The 21,004-nt window shown below is 27.4% G+C and overlaps 1 protein-coding gene across 6 annotated transcripts; it reads right to left on the bottom strand.

Annotated features, from left to right (window-relative positions):
• Positions 1 to 1,880: 1,880 nt before the first annotated feature.
• On the bottom strand, positions 1,881 to 15,751 carry LOC123263514 (mothers against decapentaplegic homolog 4). Of its 6 annotated transcripts, none has more exons than XM_044726352.1 (12): positions 15,303 to 15,751; positions 15,056 to 15,200; positions 14,800 to 14,948; positions 13,224 to 13,503; positions 10,765 to 11,055; positions 10,497 to 10,688; positions 7,347 to 7,535; positions 7,083 to 7,262; positions 6,126 to 6,374; positions 4,191 to 4,472; positions 2,521 to 2,651; positions 1,881 to 2,280 (listed from the first exon to the last, which is right to left on the bottom strand). In XM_044726352.1, exons 2-12 carry the CDS (start codon positions 15,123 to 15,125, stop codon positions 2,200 to 2,202), a joined length of 2,094 nt encoding a protein of 697 aa, XP_044582287.1. In that variant the 5' UTR covers positions 15,126 to 15,200; positions 15,303 to 15,751; the 3' UTR covers positions 1,881 to 2,199. The 6 variants fall into 6 exon arrangements, with proteins under 6 accessions (XP_044582287.1, XP_044582285.1, XP_044582286.1 ...); XM_044726350.1 differs by having other exon boundaries at positions 10,765 to 11,070; positions 15,303 to 15,750; XM_044726351.1 differs by having other exon boundaries at positions 10,765 to 11,070; positions 15,299 to 15,750.
• Positions 15,752 to 21,004: the final 5,253 nt, after the last annotated feature.

A 21,004-nucleotide genomic window follows, 5' to 3' on the forward strand; every position in this document is an offset into this window, starting at 1 on the left:
GGGAGCAGTTTAACTAATAAAATATATGCCAATAGGCACACCAAAAATTTTCAACGTTTTTTTGAAACATCTAAAGAATTATAACATATTATTGATTAATATTCAGAATAATACTATCAATATTTAATATGTTCATTTAAAAATGATAAATATTTGTATTTAATTTTTTAATTACATTTTTTATGAATGACAAAGCAAATTTTCAATTATAAATCAAAAAAACTCTATTCAAAACGTTCAATAATTTTTAACTACACTAATTTTTAGCTATAAAACTTATTTAATTTGCAGTAATTAATACAAATGACAATGCTGATCACTAGTCTATAAACCTATTAGAGATTAGAGTGCTGTTAAAATTATACGGGCCCAGCTTGTTCAAGTTCTGGGTACTGCTTTTAAAATTTCGAGATATAGTTACACGCTAAAATTTAATATAAAAATTATAGTTTATGTCTTTGCAAAAAATATGTATTATTCAGAAAAGACTATTTCATTGGGTGGTAAAATTTTTTTTACTTAAAATGCTATAATGTTTTTTTCACTGATTGTTCGGTTTACGGTTTAGTACCTTTTTCATGAAAAAAATAGCATCTATCGGCGATTCTCGACATGTCAACTTTTAAGTTAATAAAAATATAAATGTTTTGATTTATAATTGAAAAAACTTACAGAAATCAATTACTGTATCATTGAATAATTATAGCATGCCCATATTACTCATAATAAATAGGATTTTGTATTACAACAATTCGAAAAGTCTGTTCAAGTACTGGTTCCATTTTTATAAGTGTTCTACTGGGTAGTTTACCTTATTTATATAATTAAAAACATAAGAAAAATTTTATTTTATGTAATTTAAACGATTTTAATGTTAATAACTTGCTCAGTTAAGTTTTAAATCAAAAATTATTATTTGAATTTGAATTTTCGCGGGAGAGTGACGTAGTTCTGAATCCGGTGCGCAACGCCATCTTACAGAACTTGACTAAAATCGGGAAAATTTGAATGTTAAATTTAATTAAATCAGCGTTTTAAATTGTCAATTCATTTTAGATTATTTATATAATTAACAAATTTACGGATTTTGTATTATAACAATTCAAAAAGTCTGTTCAAGTACTGGTTCTTTTTCTAATTGAATTAATTAAATTTTTTATTTAATTAATTTTTCAATTAAATTAAATTAATTAAATTTTTTATTTAATTAATTTTTCAATTAAATTAAATTAATTAAATTTTTCATTTAAATTAAATCAAATTTTTTAATTCAATTAATTTAATTAAATTTCAATTAAATTAATTAAATTCAAAGGTTATAATAACAATTTTTAATTTCGCGCGCTTTTTTTGCGCATGCGCGCAAACTGTTCCTTGAGTTCCAAAGTTAAAAATCGACCAATAAGAGACTGAAAATTTATTTTTCAACTTTTTACGACCAATTAGGTCATTTAATGAGTTTTAAATTAAAGAAATAATAAATTGTCACCTGAGATTTCAAAAATGTCATTAACAATCTCAATAAAACTATAACAAATACCTCAAAGTTAAATTTAATAACTAAAGGCAAAAAAGTGCCTTAAAAAAAATCTTTGGATCTAAATTTGACCCTAAAGTATTTACAATAATAATAAATTTTAAAAATAATTAATAAAGAATTGCGGTTAAAATTTCTATGCCCCAGCCCAGGCTTACTCTAATAAAAAAAAAAATAAAATGAGATTGCATTTGGCCGCCTTATAATACACCCTCATTTATTCATTAAATAAATCGACATTTTCTCTCTAAAATATAGTTTTTAGCAGTTGACAAAAATACGACACGCTTTAAACTTTATTAATTATTAAACTCGACCTAGTAAAAATTTTTATTTATTTATTATTAGTTTTTTTTTAACCTGATAATTTTTTTGTACGTTGTGTCTGAGAGCAAGGCCATGGCGCCATATATTTTACCAATAAATTCTTTTTTTTTTTTTTTATCAGTATCATTATTATAATTACTCATTAATTAGTGAACAAGGTTATTTACTTTTAGCTTAACCAAAATATATATTTGCATCTACTATTTAAATTAATGAGACGATATTTCAAATTATATTATTTTGTTCGTAATTTTTTTTTTAAAAAGTAATAACAGATTTTAGTACTAAAAAATATTTCTTAAATTAATTAAAATAATTGAAGAAATTTAAATTTATTATTCGATACCTCGTGGTCCGTCGATTGGCATTGTGTGAAGCACTTCGTCGAGTAATTGTAATGCTCGGTGTAAATGTACCTTAAAAAAAAAATAAATTTTTTTTTTATAGAAATTTTTTTTTTATTCTTATTAAAAAAAATTTTTTTTTTTTGGAATTTTTTTTTAATTTTTATCAAAAAAAACATTTTTTTTTTAGAAATTTTTATTAAAAAAAAATTTTTTTTGTTATAGAAATTTTTTTTTAATTTTTATCACAGATTTTTTTTTTTTCATAGAAATTTTTTAAAAATTTTTATTAAAAAAATTTATAAAAATTACTTCAATCCAGCAAGGTGTCTCTTTGATGCTTTGTCGAGGATAATCAGGACCCCAACCCTTGACAAAGCTCAGTCGTAGAATACAAAGTCTTCTTAAATCATCAACACCTATTCCTGCTGCTGCACTTAAACCTTCAAATATAAAAATTATTAAAAAAAAAAAAATTTTTTTCTAATTATAAATACAATCTAAAATAAATTAACAATTTAAAACGCTGAATAAATTAAATTAAACATTCAAATTTTCCCGGCTTTAGTAAAGTTCTTTAAATTTTCTGTAGATGGCGTTGCGCACCGGACCCAGAACTACGTCACTCTCCCGCCGAAATTCAAATTTAAATAATCATTTTTAATTTAAAACAACTGAGCAAATTATTAAAATTCAAATCTTTCAAATTATATTAAATAAAATTCTTCTTTTGTTTTTAATTATATAAATAAGGTAAAGTACCCAGTAGAACACTTATAAAAATGGGACCAGTACTTGAACAGACTTTTCGAATTGTTGTAATACAAAATCCGATTTATTATGAGTAATATGCGCATGCTATAATTATTCAATGATACAGTAATTGATTTCTGTAAGTTTTTTCAATTATAAATCAAAACATTTATATTTTTATTAACTTAAAAGTTGACATGTCGAGAATCACCGATAGATGCTATTTTTTTTATGAAAAAGGTACTAAACCGTAAACCAAACAATCAGTGAAAAAAACATTATAGCATTTTAAGTAAAAAAAATTGTACCACCCAATGAAATAGTCTTTTCTGAATAATACATATTTTTTGCAAAGACATAAACTATAATTTTTATATTAAATTTTAGCGTGTAACTATATCTCGAAATTTAAAAAGCAGTACCCAGAACTTGAACAAGCTGGGCCCGTATAATTTTAACAGCACTCTAATCTCTAATAGGTTTATAGACTAGTGATCAGCATTGTCATTTGTATTAATTTCTGCAAATTAAATAAGTTTTATAGCTAAAAATTAGTGTAGTTAAAAATTATTGAACGTTTTGAATAGAGTTTTTTTGATTTATAATTGAAAATTTGCTTTGTCATTGATAAAAAATGGAATTAAAAAATTAAATACAAATATTTATCATTTTTAAATGAATATATTAAATATTGATAGTATTATTTTGAATATTAATCAATAATATGTTATAATTCTTTAGATATTTCAATAAAATGTTGAAAATTTTTGGTGTGTCTATTGGCATATATTTTATTAGTTAAACTACTGCTCCCGGAGTGTTCAACTACTGCGGCTTGTCAGAATTGATTGTTCAACTACTACTCCTTTGATAGTCTATCTTAAAAACGTTGTCAAAATATAAATATTCTATCTTTGTTATTTTGCTAATCGAAATTGTTTATATTTTCATGAAAATCACTAATTTGCAATAATTTCATCTTTATATGTTAAAAGTAGGGTCGAATACGTTTTACTTTGAAACCTGTTCAACTACTGGGTACTTTACCTTACTAAAATTATTTTCATAAAATACTTGAATAAAAAATTTTGTCATTTTGCAGATCAATTGTTTAAAGATTGGTTACGCTACTAAATAAATATTTTTAATTTCTAAATTTATATATTAAATCTTGAGTAACTTAAAAAAAATTTTTGAAATAAGGTATTGAAATAACAAACCAAACTTACTTTTAGTAATTGGCTGGCCATGAGTCAAATGTCCAGCGACAGCAGCAGCTTGAGCAGCAGCAGCGGCTTGAGCAGTAGAAGCTTGAGCTCTCATTTGCTTATGGCACTGCCTTAAATCAAAGACTTTAATGTAAGCTTGTGGGTAGATTTTGTGAACTGCGTCACCAGGTGCACGTCCAGCCTCCCGGTCTAGGTAATATGATTGGACAAAGACACTGTGCTCGCTCTGGCATCTGAGCCATACATCGCCTTCACCGCGTAAGTCTAGAACTACTCCTTTACCTAAAAAAAATTAACCATTACCCATATAGCAATCTTGTTCAAGGATTGAGCAAGTCTGGTCTCAATTTCGATAGTTTTTAGTGTCTTTTTCTACCTAAGGGTCTTGCTCCAGATACTTGTAGTAAATTCAATTGACAAGTCTTGAACAAGCCTTGTACAAGAACTTTGGGTCAGATTATAGCTCGAGAATTGTGTAAGAAAATTGAGAAAATCTGAAGATGCTTATCGATAAACTAACTATATCAATTCTTGAGAAAGACCGACACCAGAAGCATGCTGAATATACTTGTGCAAGACTTGCTCAAGATCAAATGTTTTCGAATGACCGTTTGCATCATTCTACTTCTCCTATATTTACTATAGAATCAGTTGATCTCATTCAGCTTAACCTTTTAGAGTACAGACCTACTGTTTTATCGATCAAGACAGAATTATTTTAAAATGAGCACCACTGAATCAATATATCTTCAAGTAGTGGAGGGAAAAAAGTGCTATAAAATATATAATGCATGATGCATCTTGAGCAAATCTTGAGCAAGTCACGCTTCAACATTTGCTGTTAGTTTTTGGTTGACAAATACTTTAGAAATGAACAAATTACTGAGAATTACGGATCTTGAGCAAATGTTGAGCAAGTCATGGGTAAATGTCTGTTGTGAGTTTCTGATTCAAAAAATCCGTCAGAAAGTTTTTTAATGCACCTCGCGCTAGACTTGTCACATATTCTTGCACAAGATGTCTTGAGCTAGTTATATATAAATCTTAAAGCAGTTTTTTCTACATGAACTTGAGCAAGACCCATGTGTCGAAAAAAACACTAGCAACTAGGGGGTTTGCTCAAGATACTTGTAGTAAATTCAATTGACAAGTTTTGAACAAGCCTTGTACAAGAACTTTGGGCCAAATTATAGCTCGAGAATTGTGTAAGAAAATTGAGAAAATCTGAAGATGCTTATCGATAAACTAACTATATCGATTCCTGAGAAAGACTGACACCAGAAGCATGCTGAATATACTTGTGCAAGACTTGCTCAAGATCTGCTCCAGATCAAATGTTTTCGAATGACCGTTCGCATCATTCTACCCCTTCTATATTTACTATAGGATCAGTGGATCTCATTCAGCTTAACCTTTTAAATTATAGACCTACTGTTTTATCGATCAAGACAAAACTATTTTAAAATGAGCACCACTGAATCAATACATCTTCAAGTAGTGGAGGGGAAAAAGTGCTATAAAATATATAATGCATGATGCATCTTGAGCAAATCTTGAGCAAGTCACGCTTCAACATTTACTGTTAGTTTTTGGTTGACAAATACTTTAGAAATGAACAAATTACTGAGAATTACGGATCTTGAGCAAATGTTGAGCAAGTCATGGGTAAATGTCTGTTGTGAGTTTCTGATTCAAAAAATCCGTCAGAAAGTTTTTCAATGCACCTTGCATTAGACTTGTATCATATTCTTGCACAAGATGTCTTAAGCTAGGTATGTATAAATCTTGAACCAGTTCCTTCTACATGAACTTGAGCAAGACCTATATGTAGAAAAAGGCACTATCAACTAGGGGTTTTGCTCAAGACACTACCTAAGTCTTGCTCAAGCACATGTTACCTGGGTATTATAATAAAATAAGTAGATTAATAATTACCTATATGAAGCCGAGCACGTTCACTTTGTTCAGTACGATGCACATTACTCAGCGCGCCCAAGCAAAAACGATTACCACCACTAGGATCAACGTAACCATCCACAGTTACTGTTGGACACCCACTGCTCACTTTGAATGTCTCTCCTACTTGTGTGTCCAATTCAAAGTACCCTACTGAGCACCAGTACTCTGGAGCTGGTTGGGTTGATAATAATCCACTCATAGTCCCGCCAACTTCACTTCCATGCCCTGGAAAAATTGTTTAGTTAAAAAAATAAAAAAAAAGTTTGGAAAATCCAAAAGTGCACGCCTCATAACGCTCATTCATTTTTAAAGAAAAAAATAAATTAAATAATTTCTTACAGAGTATTTTTTATTTTTTTTTTAAATATCGGCGCCCTTTTTTCTTGTCACATGCGCACTTAGTCTAAAAAAATCTAGCTTGATCAAGTGGCGCCATAGTTTTCACGTGAAAAATAAGAAAAGTTCGTTTGTCTTTGTACAGTTGTATCGTAGTGAATTTTAATAAAAATTCAATTTAAAAAAAAAATACGTAAACTAGGCTACTGATATTAAATACGGACCCAGTTAATCGAATTTTTAAACTAATAAAAAAGGTCTGGTCTTGAAATATCAATTTGTTCGGGAGTAATCTTTGTTACATCCAAAATGGAGTGACATCCGGACGTCCACGTACAATTTTTTTCAAAACGTTTTTTTTTTTTTTTTTCAAAATAGCAACATGACATGATTTTAGAAAGTAAAAGATGGTTTAATTTAAGTGTTTTCTCGGTGTACATCTACTTATATCATTGTATAAGTGTAATAGGGTTGTGATAGAGGCATTTAAAGATCACAAAATTGCTTGACCTTGACGAGTCGAGTATAAAGCACAACTTGACGCGCTTCGCGCTATGAGGCGTGCAAAAATTGACCATTTGAAAATATTTAATTTACAATTATAAGTCTGGTGAAGATGTCGATGATCTGGTGGCTGCATACTCTGAGTATAAGTCAAAGTATTCGCTCCAGTCCACTGAGGACCACCATGATTGTAAGGATTAGCTCCAGAAGCAACAGCAAACCCATTCTGATGGTGCAAGTGTGCTGGAGATACAGGAGAACTTTGTGTTCCGCCTGTTGATTTATTTTTTAATCAACCAATTGTTACTTAAGGTGTCTTAATTATTTTTATATTATAATTAATCATTAGATCATTACCAAGAGACGCAGTTAGAGCATCAACTGCTGGAGCAGCTGAATTTAAATCCTGAGGTGGAGTGTTGGTGCTGTAAAATTGGTCTGATGATTGAGCTTGTGTTGGACTTAGAATCGGAGCGCCAGGCGCTGAACCACCGGTTAATGATTGCTGTTGTTGAGACACTGGGTGTCCCATTTGATGAACTACGGCTTTAATTGATATTTTGTTAGTCATTTGTTTAATAGACAATCTATTGGACGAATTAAGGGATCATTCTGGTTTGTAAGTTTAAAAAACAATAATTTTTTTTATAATTTTTTTTGCCATTATTTATTTGTTAGATAATTTTCATTAATTAAGAAATGACCTTGTATCTTGTAAAATATTGACATTTTTAAAGATATAAGCTCATTCCGATGTTACACTTATCTAGACCTTTCATTTGAGTACCCACATTAATTTTTCATATATTTTATATATTTATATATATTATATATATGTATATTTGAAAAATATACAAAAATTGCATGTGGGTACTCAAATAAAAGAGCTTAATAAGTGTAACATCAAGATAAGCTTATATCTTTGAAATATATATTATATATATGTATATATGGAAAATATATCAAAATTTAATATGTTATTAAATTAAAAAAAAATTGCATTTTTTTCATTTTAAAAATGTTTTTTGTCATCCTTTTTTAGTTATAAATTTCATTAAATTATTAAATATATATACTAAATTATATATAATATATATATACTAAATTAATTTTTATTAATTAAGAAATGACCTTGTATCTTGTAAACGATTGAATTTTTTAAAGATATAAGCTCACTTCGATATTACGCTCGTGGAGACCTTTCATTTGAGTACTCACATCAATTTTTCATATATTTTATATACTTATACATATTATATATTATATATATGTATTAGAGTGGGTCAAAAAAATCGATTACTTTTATTTTTAACTTCTAACATTGAAAAGTTGGTTCTCAGGCACCTCTAGAAAATTCTCACCAAATTTGAGCTCTTAATATTGATAGGAAGCTTATCCGCATCACAGTTTTATATTTTTTGTTAGTCTCTTATAAAAAAGATCATATCTCACTATTGATCAATTTTTTAATCAAATCTTTATACATGCTTCTATAGAAAATTTAATGATCTACAAAAAAGATTTGATATGTGCAAGCGATTACATTAACCATTTCAAAGATATCCAAGGTCAAAGTTCAAAAAATTTATCAAAAAAAAATTTTTTTTTTTTAATTTCCTACCACATTGGAAGATAATAGTTGTGAAATAAATATGCCACATTTTTGTAGGAAATTTAACGCTCTACAAAAAAGATCTGATATGTTAAATTGATTACTGCAACCGTTTAAGAGATATTCGTAACCGAACCCCAATGCTTTCTGATTTCAATAATTTTCTAATAACTTTTTCAAATATATCCATTAAATTCATGAATTGTAGATATTTTCATAAAAATTTTAGCTTATATTGCTAGAATGATAGTTTTTAACTATTTTTTACCCTATTCATAAATTTAAGGAAGCTTTACTTTTGGACAAAGAGAATAATACGTCCGTTTTTATTGCTTACAAGGAAAGGTTCCCAGGTTTCCAGCTCCGATTTTGATGCCATTGGAATATGTTATTTTTATAATCGATTAAAATAATAAAATGTTTTCTCACACAACGAATAACAATATATTTATATATATTATGTATATGTATATATGAAAAATATATCAAAATTGCATGTGGGTACTCAAATGAAAGCTCTTGATGAGTGTAATATCAAGATGAGATTATATCTTAAAAATATATATTATATATATATGTATACATCAAAAATATATCAAAATTCAATGTTATTAATTAAAAAACAAAAATTATTTCAACAAAATTGCATTTTTAGTTTTATAATTTTTTTTTTTGTTATAAATTTTCTAAAATTATTAAATATATGTTAAATTATTTTTCAATAATTAAAAAATGACCTTGTATCTCGTGAACAATTGACATTTTTTAAGATATAAGCTCACTTTGACATTACACTCATCGAGACCTTTAATTTGAGTACCCACATCAATTTTTCATATATTTTTTATATATTTATATATGTTATATATATGTATATATGAAAAATATATCAAAATTGCATGTGGGTACTCAAATGAAAGCTCTTGATGAGTGTAATATCAAGATGAGATTATATCTTAAAAATATATATTATATATATATGTATACATCAAAAATATATCAAAATTCAATGTTATTAATTAAAAAACAAAAATTATTTCAACAAAATTGCATTTTTAGTTTTATAATTTTTTTTTTTGTTATAAATTTTCTAAAATTATTAAATATATGTTAAATTATTTTTCAATAATTAAAAAATGACCTTGTATCTCGTGAACAATTGACATTTTTTAAGATATAAGCTCACTTTGACATTACACTCATCGAGACCTTTAATTTGAGTACCCACATCAATTTTTCATATATTTTTTATATATTCATATATGTAACATTTATATATAAACACATATATATATGTATATATGAAAAATATATAAAAATTGCATGTGGGTACTCAAATGAAAGCTTTTGATGAGTGTAACATCAAGTTGAGCTTATATCTTTAAAATATATATTATATACATTACAAAATTAAGAAATGACTTTGTATCTTGTAAACTATTGACATTTTCACAGATATAAGCTCATCCTGATATTACACTCATCAAGATCTTTAATTAGAGTACCCACATCAATTTTTCATATATTTTATGTAGATAGATATATTATATATATGTATATATAAAAATATATCAAAAATGTATGTGGGTACTCAAATGAAAGCTCTTGATGAGTGTAACATCAAGATGAGTTTATATTTTAAAAATATATATTATACATATGAATATACCAAAAATATATCAAAAATGCATATGGGTACTCAAATGATAGCTCTTGATGAGTCTGACATCATTCAAGGTACCAGAATGATCCTTTAATTAAAAAACTAAATAATAATAATAATTAAAAAAAAAAAAAACTTTTTAGTAGTTGTTAGTACAAGTCGAAAATTGTCAGTCCTCAGTATCCATTCCCGTTAAAAATTAGTAAATAAAAAAAAATAAATAAATACATACGATGATGTAAAGACCGCGAATTAATATGATGGGGAGAAGGTGTCCAAGTAAGTCTCGTCGGAGGACAATTACTATCATCCAATTTAGCATTACTACGATTAAGCTGTTGCTGCTGTTGTTGCCCGCTGACATTGCCAGCAGTTCCAGGAACAGTACCTACTACACCAGCTCTAGGGTAAATATTTTCATTTGCTAAAATAATAAAATCATAAAAAAAAAAAAATAATAAATAAAATAAAATAATAAATAATTGATTTGATAAATTTACTTGGATTAGACGGAAGACCAGTGATAAATTGCGAGGACTGCGAATTACTGTTGGTGGACTGCGAGGACTGAGAATGGTGCTGTATCTGGTTAATCTCTCCGTCTACGTCCATACCGGTGGAGCCACCGACGCTCGAGGAACCAGAAGCCGAGGAACCGGTTCCGGATACAGCGCCACCACTCGGAACCCCTGGAACCGTGACGGTTCCACCGCCAACGCTGTATTCATCTTTGACCAGTCGGCCACCAGGGCCCACTCCGACCCCAGATTGCAGAGTCAGACCTGATAAATCTGTAAAGAACGGGTCTAGGTCGAGAAGAACCCATTCGATGACATAAATGCAAATAATATAATAAAGCAGCGATTGTTTTTTTTAACCCACTGTACTGCGAATTTTTAATTGGTACTCCGAATTTTTAGTATTTCTGGTGTACAGAAGGTTAATTAGTTAGCTAATTTTTTAATAAATGTGCCGTTAGTAAAAAAAAAAAAAAATTAGTTTTTTTAGGTTAAGGAACCTAGTAATTTTATTTTGTTATAAAATTAAGGTCCAGGGGTGAACTATTGACATTTTTAAAGATATAAGCTCATCCCGATGTTACGCTCATCGAGACCTTTCATTCGAGTACCCACATCAATTTTTCATATATTTATGTATATTATGTATATGTATATATGAAAAATATATCAAAATTGCAAGTGGGTACTCAAATGAAAGCTCTTGATGAGTGTAACATCAAGATGAGATTATATCTTTGAAATATATATTATATATATGTATAAATGAAAAATATATCAAAATTTAATATATTTTTAAATTAATAAAAAAAAATTATTTTTAGAAAATTGCACTTTTTAGTTTTAAAATTTTATTTTCTATCATTTTTTTGTTATAAATATTTTAAAATTATTAAATTAATTTTCATTAATTGCGAAATGACCTTGTATCTTGTGAACTATGACATTTTTAAAGATATAAGCTCATCTCGACATTACACTCATCAATACCTTTCATTTGAGTATCCACATCAATTTTTCATATATTTATATATATTTATGTATATTATATATATATATGTATATATGAAAAATATATCAAAAATGCATGTGGGTACTCAAATGAAAGTTCTTGATGAATGTAACATCAAGATGAGCTTATATCTTTTAAATATATATTATATATATGTATATATGAAAAAGATATAAAAATTTAATGTTATTAAATTAAAAAAAAAATTATTCTTAGATAAGTGTGTGTTTAAGTTTGAAATTTTTTTTGCCATCATTTATTTGTTATAAATTTTTGAAAATTATTAAATATATGGTAAATTAATTTTCATTAATTAAGAAATTACCTTGTATCTTGTAAACTATTGACATTTTTAAAGATATAAGCTCATCCCGATGTTACATTCATCAAGACCTTTCATTTGAGTACCCACATCAATTTTTTATATATTTTATAAATATTATATATATATGTATATATGAAAAATATATCAAAAATGCATGTGGGTACTCAAATAAAAGCTCTTGATGAGTGTAATATCAGGGTGAGCTTATATCGTTAAAAACGTCAATAGTTAAGAAAGTACAGTGCAATTTTACAAAAATTAGGATTTCATTTTTTTAAACATATTTTAAATTAAGATTGTCCAATTTTTGGTTTTACATTATATTGATTAATCTTTTGAGAAACAAAATTAATGCTTTTTAATAATATTTTCTCAAGTTTAATAATTCATTTCAATCGACAAAGTCAATCATCCGGATACACCAATTATTGACAGGCTGATAAATCGATTGATCCAACTAGTGACATACCGTTGGACCAATTATTGACACCCTTAATGCTTACTTGTCACCATTAATCTGATCTAAATGAAATAAGTAAAGTCTGATTGGAGAGGTTACAGCTTGGTATAAACTCACCTGTCAATATCAGATCCATATATTTTGTGTACCAATTATTGACACCAATTGTTTATAATTAATAATCATTCAGTTGAATGTAAATATCCGATATTGTTAATTTTTAATAATTTATTTATTAAAAAAAAATGTTTAAATCGATTAGTTTAAAAAATAATTAAAAATCTGGAAATTTTAGTGCTTACTTCTAGTTTATTTTACAAGTTTCAGAATACTAAACTTTATTATTTTAATTAATGAATCTTTCTCATTAATTTTTTTTAATTCTTGTATAAAAAAATTGTTATTAATATTGTAGATAAATAAGATTTAAAATAAAATACGTGTCAATAATTAGATCCCTGTCACTAATTGGTGCCTTTACCATAGATAATTAAATTTGGAGGTAATTAAAAAAATAGCACATTCAATTAAGCATAAAATTAATCACATAACTAAAAATGATTTTTAAAGCTTAAATAAATTAAAAAAAAAAAAAGCTATAACCCAAGTGATTGATTAAAAAATAAATATAAAAAAAAATTTACCGATTCCTGGTGAAACAACACGCTCGTAGTGGTAAGGGTTCACGCAAACGGAGTCGCACTTTAAGTCGAATGCAAACTGACAATATTTTACGTGTTTCAGTTCGTTTTTGTGCAGGTCCGGCCATCGCCAGATCCGGGCGTAGATTACGTGTGGAAAACCTTTGCGTCCTGCTACTTGAAGACGACCATCAAGTGTCCTTTGGATAGTCACGCATTTACTTGGATGAGCGCCGTTTGTTGTTATTGCTGTTATCAAACTGTCCAATTCATCTCTTTTTTCCTAAAATTAGTCATTTTTTATTTTTAAGTGCCTTTGATAAATAAAAAAAAAAATAAAATTGAATCATTCGTTATTAATATATACTTTTTTTTCTAGATGTTTATTTATTTGTAAACTTAAAAACTAAATCTTGAGTAATTAAATCGGTTGAGTATAGTCAATAATTTTTTTAAGAAAATATAATTATATTTTGTCAAAAATTTATTATAAAAAAATAAAAATATTCTATTGATAAACTTAAATATTAAAATTAGTAGATAGTTAATTTATTATGATAAGTATTTTAGTTACATTCAAAAATGCACTATCGCTAGATACATAATTAAGAAAATATCTTTTATCTTGTGAACTATTGACATTTTTAAAGATACAAGCTCATTCCGACATTACACTCATCGAGACCTTTCATTTGAGTACCCACATGAATTTTTCATATATTTTATATATTTATATATATTAAATATATGTATATATGAAAAATATATCAAAAATGCATGTAGGTACTCAAATGAAAGCTCTTGATGAGTGTAACATTAAGATGAGCTTATATCTTCAAAAATGTCAATAATCAAGAAATTACCTTGTATCTTGTGAACTATTGACCTTTTTAAAAATATAAGCTCATCCCGATGTTACACTCATCGAGACCTTTCATTTAAGTACCCACATCAATTTTTCATATATTTTATATATTTATATATATTACATATATGTATATATGAAAAATATATCAAAAATGCATGTGGGTACTCAAATGAAAGCTCTTGACGAGTGTAACATTAAGATGAGCTTATATCTTAAAAATATATATTATATATATGTATATATCAAAAATATATTAAAAATGCATGTAGGTACTCAAATGAAAGCTCTTGATGAGTGTAACACCAAGACGAGCTTATATCTTGAAAAATATCCAAAATTGACAAAATAGAATATAATTTCTTAATTATTGACATTTTTAAAAATATAAGCTCATCCCGATGTTACACTCATCGAGACCTTTCATTTAAGTACCCACATCAATTTTTCATATATTTTATATATTTATATATATTACATATGAAAAATATATCAAAAATGCATGTAGGTACTCAAATGAAAGCTCTTGACGAATGTAACATCAAGATGAGCTTATATCTTAAAAATATATATTATATATATGTATATATCAAAAATATATCAAAAATGCATGTAGGTACTCAAATGAAAGCTCTTGACGAGCGTATCATCAGGATGAGCTTATATCTTCAAAAACTTCAATATTTAAGAAATTGTCAACTTATCAATAAATACCTTCAATTTTTTAACTAGCGATTCAATGGCACGTTTACTAAATCCCTCGCTCTCACCACCCTGGCGATGGCACATAAGCGAATGGACAATACTTAAACACGCATCGGCGCTTGTAGGTGCCGTTGGTGTGATCCCCGTCATTTCTCTCACTAAAAATAAATAATAAAAATTATCAAATAATTAATAACTAATTACTAATTAAAAAAAAAATATATATATATATTTATTAAATAAAATAAACATAGTAAATACTTACACTCGGAATTATTAGTCTGCATCGGGGGCGAGGGATACAAATGTCCTCCCCCGCCCGCAAGTCCCACCATCTCCGTAAAAGCCGTGGCTATTTTATTTATTTATTATTTTTAATAATAAATCCAAATTAAATAATTTCTTGTTTTCTGAAAAAAAAAAAAAAAAATTAATTTAATCAATTTTTATAAAAATACCTAAAAATAAATTTATTAAATTACAGAAAAAAAAAAAAAAATATAATTACCTACTTGTTAAATTGTTGGAGTTCTTTTTGTGTATTTAATTTATTGTTGGTTAAATTATTGTGAGGTGATACGAATGTCACTGGAATAACTTAATTGTATGGTTATGATTGAGTAATTTTATCAAACCACGTTTCTCTTGAGGGTGAAGGATAAATTTTGGCACACATTTATTGGTAATTAGTATTGTTTTTTTTATATAACACTGATATTATGGTGGTTACTTTTATCAATGGTTTGTTTATGATATTTTTAGGAATAACAAAGCAATCACAAGCCGTTTGAGGCTTAATTTTTATTATACATATTTTGTTTCATGTGTGTAAAGTATAGTGTGTATAGTTTGAGTTTGATAATCGGCGAAGGAGAAGGGGAATGGATAAAATTGTTTCTGTCACTAGGCGGTAGGTGGTACAAAGCGCGGGAAATTTAAACAGTTTAAAAAGAAGTGAAAGTTGATTTAATAGATTGATTTAATAGATTTTTTTTAGGATTTTTCTTATTAAAAAATAAAAATAATAAGGTAAAAGCCCCAATTATTGACAACTATCATATAAATTTTTATTAAATTTTAATTAATTAAAAAATTGAAAAAAATTACTCAGTTCAAAATTTTAAATGTTAATTATTAAAAAAAAGAGCACCAGTTGATCAAACCAGCTTACGAGCGTCTTTCTTAACAACTTTGGCTAGAAAAGCAATTTTTTTAAATGCCGAGTTTAAATTAACTTCTTCATCTAATTATATGATCTTTTTTAACTTCCCGCTAAGAAAATTGAAAATTTTCAAAAATCGGGAAGTTATTGGTTTTACCCCGTTTTTCGAAAATCGAGTTTTCATCAGATCTCGACGTTTTGAGGTCCTAGGAAGCTTCCCTGACTATTCCCGCGAGGGTGTCACTATGTCTGTATGTATGTATGTATGTGTGTGTGTGTGTGTGTGTGTGTGTGTGTGTGTGTGTGTAAGTATGTAAACCTCTTATAACTTTTGAACGGTTGAACCGATTTCATCGCGGTTGGTGCCATTCGAAAGGGCTTCGCCAAACTTAGATTTCCTGTTAATTTGAACCGATTCAGACCGATAGATTTTGAGAAATTTGGAGAAATCTAAAAAAAAGTAGGAAAAAAAATTTTTTCTGAAGTGGTTCTTTTGGAATAACTTTTAAACGGCTTAACCGATCGATTCCAAAAACTAATCAGCTCTTAACTTTGAAAAACCACGTCGATCGCCGCCAATCCCGTCAAAATTGGTTGATTCGTTCGAGAGATATCGTGAACGAAAGAAAACCGAAAAAAGTGTTTTTTCAGAGTTACTCCGAAATTTCTAGTTTGACCAATTGAAACTTAGAAATTCTTTATGAGGCTTAAAAAACTGCGTAGAATGCCGCCAACCGCGTAAAAATCGGTTCATTCATTCAAAAGTTATTGCGGCATGAACATTCAAAAAATAGTGTTCTATGAAACTTCTATCAGACTTTTGAGCTCAAAGAGCTCAAAAGCATAGAAAAGGTATCTTTTTGAGCTCGGAGAGCTTAAAACAACACACAGATTGTACTTTTGAGCTCGAAGAGCTCAAAAAAGCGGCCAGGTATTAACGGAATTAGCGGGAAGTTGCAGGGATGGCCTTTAGGGTCAACCGTTTTCCTAATTTTTTTTTTTTAATTAACAATACATGAAAAATTTATAAAATTGAATAATCGAAATTAATTGTTTCCTTTATAATATTTAAATAATGGGTGTCAATAACTAGTTGATAATTTTTAAATAAGGCGCTATCACGCCTTTTTTTCTGACTTTAACCTAAAAAATTAACTGTAAGAGTTTGAACTATTTTGATTCAATAAATTATTTTTAAATTAATTTTTATATTTTTAATAGTAATTAATCATTTATGGAAATTATTATTAATAAACTTTAATAATATTGATTACTTAATAATAAGTTTCGATAAATAAGAATAAGCTGATGATTCTAGACATAAGCAATATAGGTGTCAATAATTGGGGCTAAGGTATGTCAATAATTAGATCAATCAGTTTTTTAAACTGTCAATAATTGGTGTATCCGAATACTATATTTAATTGTTTAAAATTAATTAGTAAATATCAGTGATTATCATTTAAAAAAAAGAAATTGATTAGTTAAAACATTACTTGAGACATTACCACAAGCAAAATTCAACGATATTGATATTTGATTGCTTAAAAAAAATCAAATCATAACTTTATCTCTTATAGTGTGTCAATAACCCGAGAAAAAATATTTATATATAATTATATAAATTGGTTATATATGATTATACATGAAAAATGGCCAAATATAATCCTATATATAATTATATATAACAATATTTAATTATATATTTATTACATCTAATTAATTATTGGGTTAATTTTATGGATATAGTATTTAATATGGTCCTACGCAATTCTCTGTAACCAATTATAATGCAAAAAAAAATATCTAGCTATAATTTTACGGCTATAACACCAGCGGTCACCCATCCAACTATTAACCCTGCTCAATGCTGCTTAACTTTAGTGATCTCCGTGCGTCTTGAAGTTTCTGTCTGCTGTGCTGCTGTCTTAGATGACAATGATTCTATGATCTACATAATGTATCATATGAGTTTATCATAAATATAATGTAAAAATTGATTTTATAATATATTTGGATAGTCATAATTCATAATTTATTTATTTGACCGAATCTCATTATAATATAACACTTATTTAAATAATAAAATAAATAAAGATTTTACTATTAGGTAGTAGCAGAGCAGACCAAAACATCTCATAGGAAATGTAACAAATTTTGTTTTTCAGAATTATTTAAACGTAATTATAAACATCATTTTGCACTTTTCGTGATAACCAAAAAAAAATTTTTTTTCAAGGAAAAAATTTTTTTATATGTTAATTATATATAAGCATATATAATTATATATACTTATATATAATTATATATGGGATTATATATAATCTTGGATGGCTGTATATTCCTCCATATATAGTCATTTATAATTATATATGATTATATATGACCTCATATACAATTCCATATATAATCATGTATGATTATATGTAACTATATATAATTATATATGGAACTATATATAATCTTGCTTGGCTGTATATTGCTCCATATATAGTCATATATTATTATATATGACCTCATATACAATTCCATATATAATCATGCATGGTTATATATAATTACTAGCTGATACCCACCCGCTTCGCTGGGCATACAATAAAATTTTATGTTGTAACCTAGATGAAAAATATAAACAAAATGATTAATTTCAAAAAGATAATTAATATAAATTTTGAATTAGAGAAAAGTGATTGTTTATGATAACCGGTGTTAGCGAGTATTAAATATATGAGAAAAGTATTTTATTATTAATAATCAATCAATCAATGGGTCAGTTAGTCAGTAAATCTGTCATTAGACAGATTTCCGCATCACCCATGACGTACTGTGTAGTGAGATGCGTTCCCATTATAATAATGTTATCCTAAACATTTAGTCTAGACCGGATAGGTCAAATGGTAGAGTAGCCGACATGTCACCGGAAGGTTCTGGGTTCGAATCCCTGTCCGAGCTATCTGAATTTTTTCTCGCATATTCTGTAAACTCTTATTAAGAAGGTCCTTCCTATTTCTTTCTCAATCTCTTCCTCCTCCAATTATTCTGTTACGTGAATGTTGGAACGATTCACGTAATAATTATCCGTAACTCCTATTCTTTTCCGCTTCATAGTATTATTTAATTTTAAAAATGTCAATAATTTTTAATTTTAAAAATGTTAATAATAAAATACTTTTCTCATATATTTAATACTCGCTAACACCGGTCATCACAAACAATCACTTTTCTCTAATTCAAAATTTATATTCATTATCTTTTTGAAATTAACCATTTTGTTTATATTTTTCATCTAGGTTACACCATAAAAATTTATTGTATTCCTATCGAAGCGGGCGGGTATCAGCTAGTTATTAATAAATTCATAACAAATTAAGTGGTATTAAAAATATATTTATTATTACTCATTTTATTAGAAATTATCTTAAATCGACCGTTTTTTATAATAATTTAACGATATCGTTGTAAAATTTTAGAGAAGACGCATCAGACACTAATTTACCATTTTAATTTTAATCATTAAAATCAGTATAATCATTTAACAATATCAACTTGATAATATTTATGTTTAATTTATCTGTGTTATGATATAATCGAGTTCATCCTTCATGATTATTCCAATACATATAAGTTATTTCAGTTATTAATGATTTAGCTATTCTTTCTTAAAAACGTATGATTATGAATTCCTACTGTCCCAACAGTCAATCGATAAAATTTAAAATCAATCATTTTGACAGTTATTATAGCAACGGTAACCATGATAACGGTAACCATGGTAACGGCAACCATGGTAACGGTAACCATGGCAACTGTAAATCACGGCAACGGTAACCATGGCAACGATAACCATGACAATGGTAACCATGGCAAAGGTTGATTAGCGTGGGTGGTTGTAGGGGGTTGAGTTCGATAATTTACGGGTGCCACTGATGGTTTCTTAGATTAGAGGGTCAAAATGATATTTCGCTCCCAAAAAAAGAGAGAGATATAGGGAAGGGGAAAGATTATAGGGCACGGGAGGGGAGGAGAAGAATGAGAGGGAGGGGAGGGGAGGGCATATGTGATGGTAGACGAAAAATTCATTTTGGCTAGGAATTGCGTAAAATCCGTTCTTAGTGAGCGTCTACATCACGAATGGAGTAACTATGCTAAATTTCAAGTCAATCGGGCGAATAGTTTCGGAGATCTCGTGATGAGTGAGTGGTATTTCGCTTATATATATATAGATATATGGAACTATATAATCTTGCTTGGTTTTATATTGCTCCATATATAGCCATACATAATTATATACAATTCGGTATATAATCATGTATGATTATATATAATTATATATACTTATATATAATTGTATATGGAACTATATATAATCCTGCATGGCTGTATACTGCTCCATATATAGTCATATATAATTATATATAATCTTATATACAATTCCATATATAATCATGTATGATTATATATAATTATATATGATTTAATGTAACTATATATTATTATACATAATTGTATATAATTATATATTATTATATATAATTGTATATAATTATATATGATTATATATAATTGTATATAATTATATATGTGATTCCATATATAATCATATATAGTCATGTATGATTATATACAATTATATATGATTATATAGAAACATTTTTCTCGGGAAACTTTTGAAGAATAACCGATTAGACCGGAAATTAAACGTTATTTCAAAAAAACCACCATAGGCGCCATAAAAATAGTCATAACTCCTAAAATATTGATTTTAGGAAAAAATCATAGGAATTAAAAATTGTAGTTAAAATTTCTTATTAGAAACGTTTTGAAATCTAAATTTAGAGTTAACTCTAAATTTATTTCATAGATTTATATGTTTGAACATATTAAAAATCATTTCCTACTTTTTAAATTATTTTTTTTTATTAAAGCGCATTTTTTACTTCTACTAGAATTCAAATTTGCGCGCGCAAGCGCGCGCCTTGACTATAAAGTTTGCATATATTTTCATGCATACGATATATTTGACCAATCACATCACGAATAGATTGTTTTCAC

Source organism: Cotesia glomerata, linkage group LG4 (assembly GCF_020080835.1).
Source record: "Cotesia glomerata isolate CgM1 linkage group LG4, MPM_Cglom_v2.3, whole genome shotgun sequence".
Taxonomy (NCBI): Eukaryota; Metazoa; Arthropoda; class Insecta; order Hymenoptera; family Braconidae; genus Cotesia; species Cotesia glomerata.

Excerpts from the sequence above, each read along its gene's own strand:
- LOC123263514 (XM_044726350.1), bottom strand. The coding sequence starts at position 15,125 with ATGGTGGGACTTGCGGGCGGGGGAGGACATTTGTATCCCTCGCCCCCG. Across the intron at positions 14,949-15,055 it reads GCAGACTAATAATTCCGAGT|TGAGAGAAATGACGGGGATC; the intron begins GTAAGTATTTAC and ends ATTTATTTTTAG. Across the intron at positions 13,504-14,799 it reads CGCTAGTTAAAAAATTGAAG|GAAAAAAGAGATGAATTGGA; the intron begins GTATTTATTGAT and ends GACTAATTTTAG.